General features: G+C 35.8%; 1 protein-coding gene across 4 annotated transcripts in view; it reads left to right on the top strand.

The window, feature by feature from the left end:
• REV3L (REV3 like, DNA directed polymerase zeta catalytic subunit) overlaps positions 1–13,962 on the top strand; it is a 174,140-nt gene that overhangs the window by 76,531 nt on the left and 83,647 nt on the right. For all 4 annotated transcript variants that reach the window (XR_003419422.2, XM_027057077.2, XM_053222364.1 and 1 more), the window contains exons 6-10: positions 284–378; positions 1,147–1,251; positions 2,221–2,305; positions 2,393–2,541; positions 11,485–11,604. Coding sequence is in view for 3 of the 4 variants with exons in the window: in XM_027057077.2 (XP_026912878.2) it covers positions 284–378; positions 1,147–1,251; positions 2,221–2,305; positions 2,393–2,541; positions 11,485–11,604 (554 nt within the window). In the remaining variant the exon portion in view is untranslated. The remainder of the gene's footprint in view (positions 1–283; positions 379–1,146; positions 1,252–2,220; positions 2,306–2,392; positions 2,542–11,484; positions 11,605–13,962) is intronic.

The raw sequence follows: 13,962 nt of genomic DNA on the forward strand, positions 1-13,962 counted from the left end.
TATTTTTCTCTTCCTGTTTTTTATTTATATGTACACACAGAGTATCAGTTGGGTCATGAATAATTGTGACTAAACATGAAAGTTCTATAAGCAAAGTCTTCAGAAAATTTGCTCTTATGTGGTTATTATATATGTATATTTATTTAATCTGTTATTTTATTATTTTTTTTAAATAATCTTGTGCCCAACTTGGGGCTCCAAGATCAAGAGTTGCATGCTCCACCAACTGAGCTGGCCAGGCGCCCCTAATTATTATATTTTTTTAATAATCTTTTTAATACAGCTCTTTAATACTGGAAGGTGTTGAACCACGGAGTACATGTGAATTAGAAGTGGATGCTGTCGCTGCTGATATCTTAAATCGGCTAGACATTGAAGGTACGTGCACAATTAATGTGTATTTTTTTTTTAAGTTTATTTATTTATTTGGGGGTAGGGGGGGAGGGAAGAAGGGCGGAGAGAGAATCCCAAGCAGGCTGTGCACTGTGCAGAGTGCAGAGCCCAACATGAAGCTCGAACTCACAAACCGTGAGATCATGACCTGAGCCAAAATCAAGAGACGCTTAACCAACTGAGCCACCCAGGCGCCCCTATGTGTTTTTATTTTTAAAATTTAATGACTAAAGTACAGTGGAAAAAGTAGGGAAGAAAACATTAGTAGAGAAGTAACATGTTATAGAAGGAGGATGCAAAATGTTACGAAGATTTCTTAACCTCTGATGAGATGGTCATTATTTTTTCATTAATATTTTCATTCATGTGAGTATGTTTGCATAGACATAAGCCTAAAGTAAGTGTGACACTAAATACATTAGCCATCATTAAAGAATTTAATATACTCTGCCTTTTAAACTTACAATTTTCAGTTTATATAAAAGGGAGGGGACTCTTAGGTATATTGGCTGTCATCAGATATTTTGGTCTTATTCACCACTTGCTGGGTTTTGGGGAGCCAGTAGGAGGAAAACAAAAAGGAGTAATAAATGTAGGTTGGGTAGTTTGGTCATTATGTTACACAAAACAGGTAAATGGTTGTTTTTGGTTTTTTTAAGTCAGTATTTATTTTTTTAAAGTTTGGATTTCTTTTTTTGAGCAAGTATTTTTCACTTTGACCCTTGTCGTATTGAAGTATTGTTGTAATTATAGCTCAAATTGGTGGAAACCCTGGTCTCCAGGCCATATGGGAAGATGAAAAGCAACGGCGAAGAAACAGAAATGAAACTTCTCAAATTAGCCAACCCGAATCACAAGGTATAAACCTAATAGTATTCTGGTGACATTTTTTTTTTTACACCAGATATTCTAATGGAAAAGTTTAAGCCATTGAGTTTTTACCTTAACATTGAATTTTACTTTTCAAATTACCTTTCTGTTCTGTATATTTTTTCCTATTGTCATTGCTCTGAACTGTAATTCTTTACCTCCCAGGTGTCATTCATTGTTCTCTCCTTCTATCCTCCCCTGCCCGCCCAAGAATTGGCATCCTCATTGTCCTTGGTTTTTACCTTACCTCTTGTCCCACCTCTTTGCTCCTTTTTTATTTTCTAGTATATTCTAGCCTTTTGTATTTCCAAATGAGCCAGAATACTCACAGAAGATCATGGGTCCCAACTTAGAGACACCACACTATTTTGTTCATATAAACTCCCACTTTAATCATCTTATACAGCTTTGAAGAAAATACTCATTTTATATATTCTACAAAAAGAATTTGAGGGCTTACATAAATGCCATGTACACAACAAAAATTTTTAAATAAAACTAAAAGAATAAAAGACCTAATTCAGAAGGTAAATATATTTGTAATATAGCAGTAAGCATACATTGAAGCCCAATTAAAATTTTTATTATGTCTTGGGCACTAAAAATGCTGTGGTAAATTTTGAATGCCTTCTAAAATAGAACTATTATATTTTATAGGGTAGAAATTTCTAGGTTCAGAGTGTGCAATACATTTATGGGTACAGGACAGTGTTTTTGTTTTAGATTTAAGTTCTAATTATAGAACTTAATCTTGAACTGACTTTAAGTGCTTAATTTTATAGCTTCATTAGCAACCATTTCTCTTTTGTTTGCTGTTATGATAGAACTACTTTTAGGTGGTATTATGTGTGTCAAGAGAAAGATAAGAAATTGTTACCATTTTAAAAGCTACTCTAAGAAAAAGGAAAATATTTCATTCGTTATCTACATTTTTTAATGCACTTTTGAAATTCAAAGATCGCAGGTTTGTGCCAGCAACAGAAAGTGAAAAAATTTTTCAGAAGAGACTTCAGGAAATTCTCAAACAGAATGATTTCTCTGTGTAAGTCGTTATTTATTATAGATCTCAAAACTAATTTTATTGCTTTGTTATCTAGTTTGTTATAAAGGATATGTTTTAATTAACCAGAACATTATCAGGATCTGTGGACTACAGCGATGGATCTCAGGAGTTCTCTGCTGAGTTAACATTGCACTCTGAAGTTCTGTCTCCTGATATTCTTCAGTGTACGCCAGCTAATCTGGTAGAAGTCCACAAAGATACAGAGTTGAGCAAAGGTGAGGTTTTCAAGTATGCAGAAAATACTATAATAGACATCTGTATATCTGGCACGGTAATATTACTATTTGGTTGAATTAGCTAAGTTTCTCCCATTCCTTTACCTTTTCTTCATCTCTAGATGTAAGCACTATTCTAAGTTGGTGTAAACTGTTCCCATATATGATTTTACATTTTCTTATATATGTATGTCCATGATATATACTGTTATTTTATATTTAAAATCTTACATAAAATAGGGTCCTACTTGGCATAAAGTAAGCAACTTGCTTTTTTCATTCGACATAGTTTTTTATTAATTGAGTTATAATTTGTATAATATAATATGCACTCATTCAAGGTGTACAATTCATTGATTTATCGGAAGTTTATAGAGCTGTGCAGGCATCCCCATAATTCAATTTTAGAACACCTGCTTCACCTCAGAGGATTCCTTGTGTCCATTTGCAGTCATATCTGTTCTCATCTCCAACCCCAAGTAACCTCTAATCCACTTTCTTGTCTCAAGATCTGCCTTTTCTGGGTGTATCATATAAATGAAATCATACAATATGTGATCTTTTGTGTCTTCTTTCATTTAGCTTAATGTTTCAGGTTCATCTATATTGTAGTATCTATCAATATTTCGTTCCTTTTTATTGCCAGATAGTGTTTCATTGTATGGATATACCATATTTTGTTAATTCAGTCATCAGTTGATTGATATTTGAGTTATTTTCACTTTTTGGCTCTTAATTCTGACGCGAACACTTGCATGTAGGTGTTTGTGTGGATGTAGTATTTTCATTTCTCTCGAGAGACACCAAGTAGTGGAATTGCTGGCTCATTTGGTGAACTTGTATTTAACTTTTGCATAAACTACAAAACTGTTTTCCAAACTGATGACACTGGTTTACATTTCCTCCATCAGTATGTGAAGGTTCCAATGAACCTGCATCCTCACTAACACTTGTTATTTGTCTTTTTTTGTATAGCCATCCTAGTGTGTGAAATGGCATCTCATTATGGCTTTAATTATCATTTCCCTCATCACTAATGATGTTGAGTATCTTTTATGTCAACATATTATAACTTTGATCTATCTTTGTTCATACATGTTTCTAGTTCACTCACTTCAGCTGCTGATTAGTGTTCCTTTGTATGACTAAACAAGTTTATTAGCCCTCTACAACTATTAGGTGATTTTCACTTTTGCACTGTTATTAATAGTGTTATTTCTGTCATTTTGTGGCTGTATGCAAGAGTGTCTCTATAGAAGACATATAGAAGTGTAATTTGCCAGGTCTTAGGGTATATGTACTCTACCTAGATAGCATATGTTCTAATAGAGTTTCTGTAAAAATGTAGTTAGCTTATACACAGTTGGTAAATAAAAGAATGATCAAAGTTTTATTCCATAGTCACATTGTTTCATATGCAGTTTTTCTAAGCAAGGGAGCCAGAGTAGCAGGAGTAAAATTACAGCTTTAAGCAGTAATAGAAAAGCCTCTTTTATACTGCCTCATTAGCAGCAGAGGCTCTTTTGACCATATATATTTTTAAAGACTTTATTTTATTTATTTCTTGAGAGAGGAGGAGAGGGATAGGGAGAGAGCGCAGAGTCCAACATGGAGCTCAATCTCATGACCCTGAGATCATGACCTTAGGCAAAATCAAGAGCCAGACACTTAACCGACTGAGCCATCCAGGCACCCCTCTTGACTATATTAAACTACAATTCAAAATGAGCATCTACACTCAGGGCTTCCCCCTCCCTAAGAGATGCATCCCAGCATTGTGCAATCTCTGACTCATGGCAAGTTACACCTGAGATCTCTTGAGCTCACCTTAATGGCAGCCTACTGGCTCAGAGTTCTGCTTGCATTTGCTTTTCTTAGCATCTGCCAGCCTCACTCTAATAAAAAATGTACCCAGCATTTCCATACTGTTATTTTCAGAGCATTTTAATATCCACTATGACAGCTTCTAGCCACACTGGGCTGATCAGAGTTATCTCCTTGGGTGCCAATTATTGGAATTTGTTAGTGCTGTGGTTACAAAGTTGCATTGGTTTTGCCTTAACCTTTCCACCCATAAGCTCTGTTATTTTTAGAGCTCCATTTTTCAGATTTCAAAGTATGTTAACAATAAAAATATCATTATAGTAGTAATGCCATATTACAAAAATTAGTCTGTAAAATGATTAAGTTTACATTCCCACAATGTATTAGAGCTTATATTTAAATTCTTTTATTTATTTTGAGAGAGAGAGAGAGGAGAGAGAGAATCCCAAGCAATCCCCATGCCATCAGCACAGACCCGCCTGATACAGGGCTCAAACTCACAGGCCATGAGAGCATGACCTGAGCCAAGATCAAGAGTCAGACACTTAACTGACTAAGTCACCCAGGCACCCCTAGAGCTTATATTTAAAATTTTTTGGGGCGCCTGGGTGGCTCAGTCGTTTGAGCGTCCGACTTCAGCTCAGGTCATGATCTCACGGTCCGTGAGTTCGAGCCCCGCGTCGGGCTCTGTGCTGACCGCTCAGAGCCTGGAGCCTGTTTTGGATTCTGTGTCTCCCTCTCTCTCTGACCCTCCCCCATTCATGCTCTGTCTCTCTCTGTCTCAAAAATAAATAAACGTTAAAAAATGTTTTTTTTTGCCATTCTGATTCTTTGAAATGGAATCTTCTTAGTTTAATTTGCATGTCCTGATTGCTAATAACTTTGAGCATTTGTGTTTTCTATCTGAGAATTGCTTATTCATATTTGTGGCTCATTTTAAGTGTTTGCACATCTTCAATTTCATTTTTTTGTTTTTGTTTTTTGACTGTAGTCACCATGTGTGCATTATGTTCTCATGACATTTTTTTGCTATTTTTTTAAATAATTTTTTAATATAATTTATTGTCAAGTTGGCTAACATACAGTGTATATACAGTGTGCTCTTGGTTTTGGGGGTAGATTCCTGTGATTCATCGCTTGTATACAGTACCTAGTGCTCATCCCAACATGTGCTGTCCTCAATGCCCATCACCCATTTTCCCCTCTCTCCCAACCCCATCAACCTGTATTTAAGAGTCAGTTTGTTCTCTGTAATCATCAAGATTTGTTCTCTGTATTTAAGAGTCTCATCGTTTGCCTCCCTCCCTCTCTGTTTGTAACTATTTTTTTTTTTCCCCTTCTCTTCCCCTATGGTCTTCTGTTAAGTTTCTCAAGTTCCACATATGAGTGAAAACATATGATATCTGTCTTTCTCTGATTTTTTTCACTTAGCATAATATCCTCCAGTTCCATTCACGTTGCTGCAACTGGCAGCATTTCATTCTTTCTCATTGCCAAGTAGTATTCCATTGTATATATAAGCTACATCTTCTTTATCCATTCATCAGCTGATGGACATTTAGGCTCTTTCCATAATTTGGCTCTTGTTGAAAGCACTGCTGAAAACATTGGGGTACCTGTGCCCCTATGAATCAGCATTCCTGTATCCTTTGGATAAATTCCTAGTAGTGCTATTACTGGGTTGTAGGGTAGTTCTATTTTTAATTTTTTGAGGAACTTCCACACTGTTTTCCAGAGCGGCTGTACCAGTTTGCATTCCAACCAGCAGTGCAAGAGGAGGGTACCCATTTCTCCACGTTCTTGCCAGCATCTGTTGTTTCCTGAGTTGTTCATTTTAGACACTCTGACTGGTGTGAGGTGGTATCTCAGTGTGGTTTTGATTTGTATTTCCCTGATGGTGAGTGATGTTGAGCATCTTTTCATGTGTCTGTTAGCCATTTGGATGTCTTCTTTGGAAAAGTGTCTATTCATGTGTTCTGCCCATTACTTCACTGGATTATTTGTTTTTCAGGTGTTGAGTCTGGTAAATTCTTTATAGATTTTGGATACTAACACTTTATCCGATATGTCATTTGCAAATATCTTTTCCCATTCCGTTGGTTGCCTTTTAGTTTTGCTGATTGTTTCCTTTGCCATGCAGAAACTTTTTATCTTGATGAGGTCCCGATAGTTCATTTTTGCTTTTGTTTCCCTTTCCTGCGGAGATGTGTTAAGAAGTTGCTGCAGCTGAGGTCGAAGAGGTTTTTACGTGCTTTCTCCTCTAGGATTGTGGTGGTTTCCTGTCTCACATTTAGGTCTTTCATTCATTTTGAGTTTATTTTTGTGTATGGTGAAAAAGTGGTCTAGTTTCATTCTTCTGCATGTTGCTCTTCAGTTCTCCCAGCATCATTTCCTAAAGAGAATGTATTTTTGGGGCGCCTGGGTGGCGCAGTCGGTTGAGCGTCCGACTTCAGCCAGGTCACGATCTCGCGGTCCGTGAGTTCGAGCCCCGCGTCAGGCTCTGGGCTGATGGCTCAGAGCCTGGAGCCTGTTTCCGATTCTGTGTCTCCCTCTCTCTCTGCCCCTCCCCCGTTCATGCTCTGTCTCTCTCTGTCCCCCAAAAAATAAATAAATGTTGAAAAAAAAAAAGTTTAAAAAAAAAAAAAGAGAATGTATTTTTTCCATTGGATACTTTTTCCTGCTTTGTCAAAGATTAGTTGGCCATATATTTGTGGGTCCAATTCTGGGTTCTGTATTCCATTGGTCTACGTGTCTGTTTTTTCTGCCACTACCATACTGTCTTGATGATTACAGCTTTGTAGTAGAGGCTAAAGTCTGGGATTGTGATGCCTCCTGCTTTGGTTTTCTTTTTCAACGTTACTTTGGCTATTCGGGGTCTTTTGTGGTTCCATACAAATTTTAGGATTGTTTGTTCTAATTTTGAGAAGAATGCTGGTGCAATTTTGATTGGGATTGCATTGAATGTGTAGATAGGTTTGGGTGTTATTGACATTTTAACAATGTTTATTCTTTGAATCCATGAGCATGGAATCTTTTTCCATTTCTTTGTGTCTTCTTCAGTTTCCTTCATAAGTTTTCTATCGTTTCAGCATACCGATCTTTTACATCGTTGGTTAGGTTTATTTGCACATCTTCAATTTTGATATCCATTTAACAACTTCTTTTTCCTTAATGGTTTGGTTTTTGTACCTGGTTTACAAGTCCTTTCCTACCCTGATGTAATGCAAGTGTTATCCGTAAGGCTTATGTGTGCTTACAATTTGGTTTTTCACTTTTAGGTCTTCAATGCATCTGAAATTTTACTTGAATATAATAAGGATCTAATTGTATCTATTTTTCTAAATATAAATAGCTAGTTTTTCAACATATTTACTGAAAAAAATTTTATTCCCACTGAATTCTCTCACTTCAGTCATGCAGTCACATTCCCCTATGTTAATGTCACATTGCTGTAATTACTATTGACATGTAAGTGTTGATATATATCAAGGGCAGACCTTAACTTGTTCAACTTCAAAATTGTCTTATCTGCTTTTGATCTTTTTTTTTTTTTAAGATTTTTTTTTATTTCAAGTAACCTCTACACACAACATGGGGCTCGAACTCACAACCCTGAGATCAAGACTAGTACACTCCACTGACTGAGCCAGCCAGGTGCCCCTACTCTTGATCTTTGAAAAAAAAAAAAAACAAAAAACTGTCCCCTATTAATTTTAGTATCCGATTGTTCATTTCTGGGATTTTATTGAATTTATATACTGATTAATTAACATTTTTAATCTTTCTGTGTGCCAAATCATCTCCTCTATGAACATGATATATTTCTCATTTTACTAGGTCTTCTTTCATATCTTTTAATAGAGTTTTGCCATTTTCTTTTGTAAAATTTGGTATCTTTTATTAGAGATACTCCAGGTGTCTTAATTGTTGCACTTAGGAGTTTATCTTTCAAAAATCACATCTTCTAATTACTGGTATTTAGGAGCTTCACTGACTTTTGTATGTCAGTCTTATATACAGCAACTTTTATTACCGCGAATAGTTTTTTTTAATGTTTCTTTTTATTTTGAGGGAGGGAGAGAGTGAGCATGCATGCACACACTTACGCAGGGGAGGGACAGAGAGAGAGATGGAGTGAATCCCAAGGAGGCTCCGCGTGCTGTCCGCATTGAACCGGACCTGGGATCGCACGGTCCATGAGATCATGACCTGAGCCAAAATCAGGGGCCTGATGCTTAACCGACTGAGCCACCAACACACCCTAGTGCTAATAGTTTTATATGTCTTTTCTATTGGATATTATGTGTGTAGAGTCATCATGTGTAAATAACAACTTTACTACTTCTTTTCCCATCTTCATACTTAAAATTTTTTTAATGCATTAAGAACTCTAGAGTAATGTTAGTTAGAAATAATGGTCTTTTTCCTGGTTTTGAAGGGAAAGGCTTCTATATTTCATCATTAAATATGAAATTTACTACAGGATGTTGGTAGATAATTTTAATTAGGTTAATATCTCTCCTCTTTCTTTGCTGTGAAGTTTAGTTTTTCAAAACTCATGAATGGGTATTAAATGAAATTTTACCAAATTTTCTGAATTTGAAATAATCACTTTTTTTTCCCTTTTATTATTCCTCTGATAATATAGTTACATTAAAATAATTTTTATTTTCTAATGTCAAGTTATGTGTGCACTACTGAAATAACTCTTCTTTGTCATGGTGTGGTGTTTTTTGAAACATTGCTATGTCTACTTTGCTAACACTTCGTTTGGAATTTATACTTTTTGTTTTTAACCAAGAAAGATTCATACTTCATTAAGTGAGTTGTGGAGTTTTATTTCGAACTTTTTTCAAGAATTTTAATGATGTATAAAATTGTCAGATCACTATGTTGAAAACCTGAAACAAATATAACACATTATGTCAACTATACTGCAATTAAAAACAAAACACAATTTTTATTGGATTTGTATAATCTATTTCTTAGAGATTTGATAGATCTCATCTATAAAAACATCCAAACTGGATAGTGGGTGAATTTTGTGTTGGGACTGAAAATAGAGTGAGTGGATTTTAAACTACTAGTTCAATTTCCATAACTGTTACAAGTCTACTCAAGATTTCTATTTCTGTTTGAGTCAGGTTTTATATCATGTTTTTCCTAAGAAATTATTCATTTTATCTGATTTTTCCATATTTTTGGTATAAAGTTGTTCATAGTATTACTTTAGTATCTCTCTTATTTTTGGTACTTTAACTCTTATTTCTAACATTATTTATGCCTTCTATTTTGTTTTGATCATTCTTGTCAGTCTTGTCTATTTTATTATTAACCTTCTGAGAACCAGCTTTTGTTTTTACTGATCCTCTCAGTTGTCTTTTGCTTGGGGATGAGCTATTTTTCACCGTTTGTATATTTGTTCTTTTGTTTTGATGAAATACTCTTTATTAGCCCACTGTGTCCTAGCATGTGTTAAAAATATTTCTTCCTGAGGGGCACCTGGCTGGCTCAGTTGGCTAAGCATCCAACTCTTGATTTTGGCTCAGGTCATGATTTCACAGTTTGTGAGGTCGAGCCCCATATTGGGCTCTGTGCTGAGAGCGCAGAGCTTGCTTGGGATTCTCCGCCCCCCCCCACCCCTCCCCACCTCATGCACATGTGGACACATGCAGTCTCTCAAATAAATAAACTTTTAAAAAACTTTTTCCTGAAGACTTTAACTTTTTGAAAAACTGTTGAAAGCACTTAGTTTTAAGTCTTGGTAGAAAGACCAGAAGTAGAAAAAACAGAACTGTTTTCCAGTTAGCTCTAACTACGTGCCCTTTTTTGCTATAGTCTTTTTTATCCTACTACTATTTGCTTTTTATTGTTACTCTCTCTCTTTGACTAGATTATAATATGAGACTCATTTTATCTTTATTCTTTTTTTTTTTAATGTTTATTTATTTTTGAGAGAGAGAGACAGCATGATGGGGGAGGAGCAGAGAGAGAGGGAGACACAGAATTGGAAGCAGGCTCCAGGCTCTGAGTTGTCAGCATGGAGCCCAACGCGGGGCTCGAACTCACAAACTGTGTGATCATGACCTGAGCCGAAGCCGGACACTCAACCGACTGAACCACCCAGGCACCCCAATTTTATCTTTATTCCTAAAATTATTGAATCCCTTTGTACAATTAGACTTATAAAAATCAAATGTTGAAAGAAATTTTTATTTTTTTTTATTTTTATTTTTTTGGTGTTGTAAAACCGTTTTGAGTTCTTTTTTTTTTAATATATGAAATTTATTGTCAAATTGGTTTCCATACAACACCCAGTGCTCATCCCAAAAGGTGCCCTCCTCAATACCCATCACCCACCCTCCCCTCCCTCCCACCCCCCATCAACCCTCAGTTTGTTCTCAGTTTTTAAGAGTCTCTTATGCTTTGGCTCTCTTCCACTCTAACCTCTTTTTTTTTTTTTTTTCTTCCCCTCCCCCATGGGTTTCTGTTAAGTTTCTCAGGATGCACATAAGAGTGAAACCATATGGTATCTGTCTTTGTCTGTATGGCTCATTTCACTTAGCATAACACTCTCCAGTTCCATCCATGTTGCTACAAAGGGCCATATTTCATTCTTTCTCATTGCCACGTAGTACTCCACTGTGTATATAAACCGCAATTTTTTTATCCATTCATCAGTTGATGGACATTTAGGCTCTGAAAGAAATTTTTAGATCATGAGTTGAAAGCTGAAAAGTGTAAAATTTACAGTTTTTAAGCCATAGAGAATAAAGAATTGTATTACACTTTTCCCTTTGTATATTTTAATTTGCAATGATTTTTATCAGAGTAGTATAACTGTACAAGCTGGGTAGGATTAATGAGATTGTAAATATTTAGTGAATTACAGATTCAAGGTCCTTGTTTATTTCTTTTTTTTTTTTAATCCACGTGACTAGATATTCCTGTGGCTTTTACTAAGTTTTATTATGTTTTTATTTAACATATATATCACTAATGCCTCAGATTTTTAAATAGGTTTGCATTGTCATGTTTCCTAATTTGCACAAATTCTTAACAATAAATTTTAGATTTAAGCCATTGCTTTAATGTTTTTGTATTTTTTGTCATCTTAAGGTCACACTATACACAAAGTGGAGGAAGCTCTTATTAATGAAGAAGCAATTTTGAACCTCATGGAAAATAGTCAGACTTTTCAGCCTTTGACCCAAAGACTGAGTGAGTCACCAGTTTTCTGTAAGTAATGATTCTACCACAAATTTTCAGTATTTTAATCAATGAAAATATGTATGTGAGGGGGATTTTTCCTTTGGTTTAAAGAGGTTAATGTTGCATGTTCAGTAAATCCTTATTGTAAGTATAAAAATGAAGCCTTGAATTAAATGAAGTAGCTACACAGCTTTTCCTAAAAAAACAATTGTGAAAGAAAAGAATTCCTTTCCTTTCTATTTTTTTTTTTTTTCCAACGTTTATTTATTTTTTTGGGGACAGAGAGAGACAGAGCATGAACGGGGAAGGGGCAGAGAGAGAGGGAGACACAGAATCGGAAACAGGCTCCAGGCTCTGAGCCATCAGCCCAGAGCCTGACGCGGGGCTCGAACTCACGGACCGCGAGATCGTGACCTGGCTGAAGTCGGACGCTTAACCTACTGCGCCACCCAGGCGCCCCCCCCCCTTTTTTTTTTTTTAAGTTTATTTATTTTGATACGGAGAGAAAGCACATGTCGGGGAGGGACAGTGTGTGTGGGAGGGAGGGAGGGAGGGAGGGAGAGAGAGACAGAGAGAGAGAGAATGAGAATATATCCCAAGAGGGCTCTGCACTGTCAGCATGGAGCCTGACACGGGGCTTAAACCATGAACTATGAGATCATGACCTGAGCCGAAGTCAGACCCTTAACTGACTGAGGAACCCAGGTGCCCCCACCCCCACTTCCCTTTTTTTTTTTTTTTAACTTCACTTTGGTTGGAGAACAGCCATATTGTTTTAGGGGGAAAATGCATTCATTTTGAATTCAGAATTCTCCAAAGTTTAGTACATAATTAAATACCATAATTGAGTCTTCCTTTGTGAGTATCAGAAATTTCCTGAACAATTCTTTTTGAGTCATTAGCTTTTGGCTAGTATAGAACATGACAGTTATTTCTGTGTGTCTTTGCGTTTCCCTAGATGCATTTTCATTAGCATCATAAGGCATTTGCTAGATTTCATTTCATTAATTTAGTCGAAATTACTGACATCTTGTTCAGAAATTTATTTAAAATTTCATTATGGGGCATTGGGTGGCTCAGTCGGTTAAGTGTCAGGCTCTTAATTTTGGCTCAGGTCATGATCCAGCCCCACATTGGGCTCTGCACTCTCCTGCTTGGGATTCTCTCTTTCCTTCTATCTCTGTCCCTCCCCTGCTCATGCCCTTGCACTCGCTCTGTCTCTCAAAAATAAACATTAAATTAAAATTTCATTGCAGAAAGTGATATGTCATTGAGTTTCATGCCTCTTGTTTGCTTGGTGTCATGATTTTATGTTTCTTTTATTGTGAACTTTGTATTTTTTCCATTCTTACTGTATCAAATGAGAGATGGCATCAATTGTGTTCCCAGCTTTCTACAGTGTCCTCTGTCTGTTATCTTCATTTTCATTCGAATGGAACACAAATTGACTAGGACCAGTTCCAAAATTATTGTACACAGTCATATTTCAAGAACAATTTAGACAAGAGTAGGAAACTTTCTTCTTTTATAAATGAATGGCATATCGAGAAAGAAATGATCCAAAGAAAAAATAGGCAGCTAAAAGAGAGGAACACAGAGAAAATGAAAGAATTGAAAAAAAGAGTGAGAGAGGTATATCCTTATTTCATTACATTAGGCAAATAAAATGTATCATTAGTAGATAAATTCCACCTTGCCCTAAGCTTAGAATTTATGTGTTAGTCACAAATGCATTCTCTGTGTTAGTCAAAGAAGTGAAAGTCAAATATCTTTAGTTCATTTGGTAATACTAGTCTTGTTTTTAAGAATGAGACAGGAAAAATGGATTGCAGTTCTAGGTTTAAGAAAGATTTTTGCCAAACTGGCTTTTGCAAGCAAATATCTTTTATTTTGGCCTTATGTTTGGTAGCGTATGTGAACCAATTTCTTTAATGTCAGTGAAGAAAACCTGAAACCTGATATTTTAGTAAATAGGGAGTATATTATCTCATTTGACAGAGAAAAAAGTTATGTATTAGCTTCGAGCAAACCTCCATCTTCATGGTCTTTTTTTTTAATAATAGCTTTTATTGAAATATTTCACATAACCATAAAATTTACCTTCTGGTGTGTACAGAGAAAAAAGTTATGTATTAGCTTCGAGCAAACCTCCATCTTCATGGTCTTTTTTTTTAATAATAGCTTTTATTGAAATATTTCACATAACCATAAAATTTACCTTCTGGTGTGTACAGTGAATTTTATCATGTTCACAGAGTTATGCAACCATTACCACTATCGATCCAGGACATTTTTAGCACCCCCCCCCAAAAAAAACCCATAACCATTAGCAGTTACTTCTCATTCTTCCCTCCTCTCAGCTCTTGACAACCACTGATCTATTTT

Source organism: Acinonyx jubatus, chromosome B2 (genome assembly GCF_027475565.1).
Source record: "Acinonyx jubatus isolate Ajub_Pintada_27869175 chromosome B2, VMU_Ajub_asm_v1.0, whole genome shotgun sequence".
Taxonomy (NCBI): Eukaryota; Metazoa; Chordata; class Mammalia; order Carnivora; family Felidae; genus Acinonyx; species Acinonyx jubatus.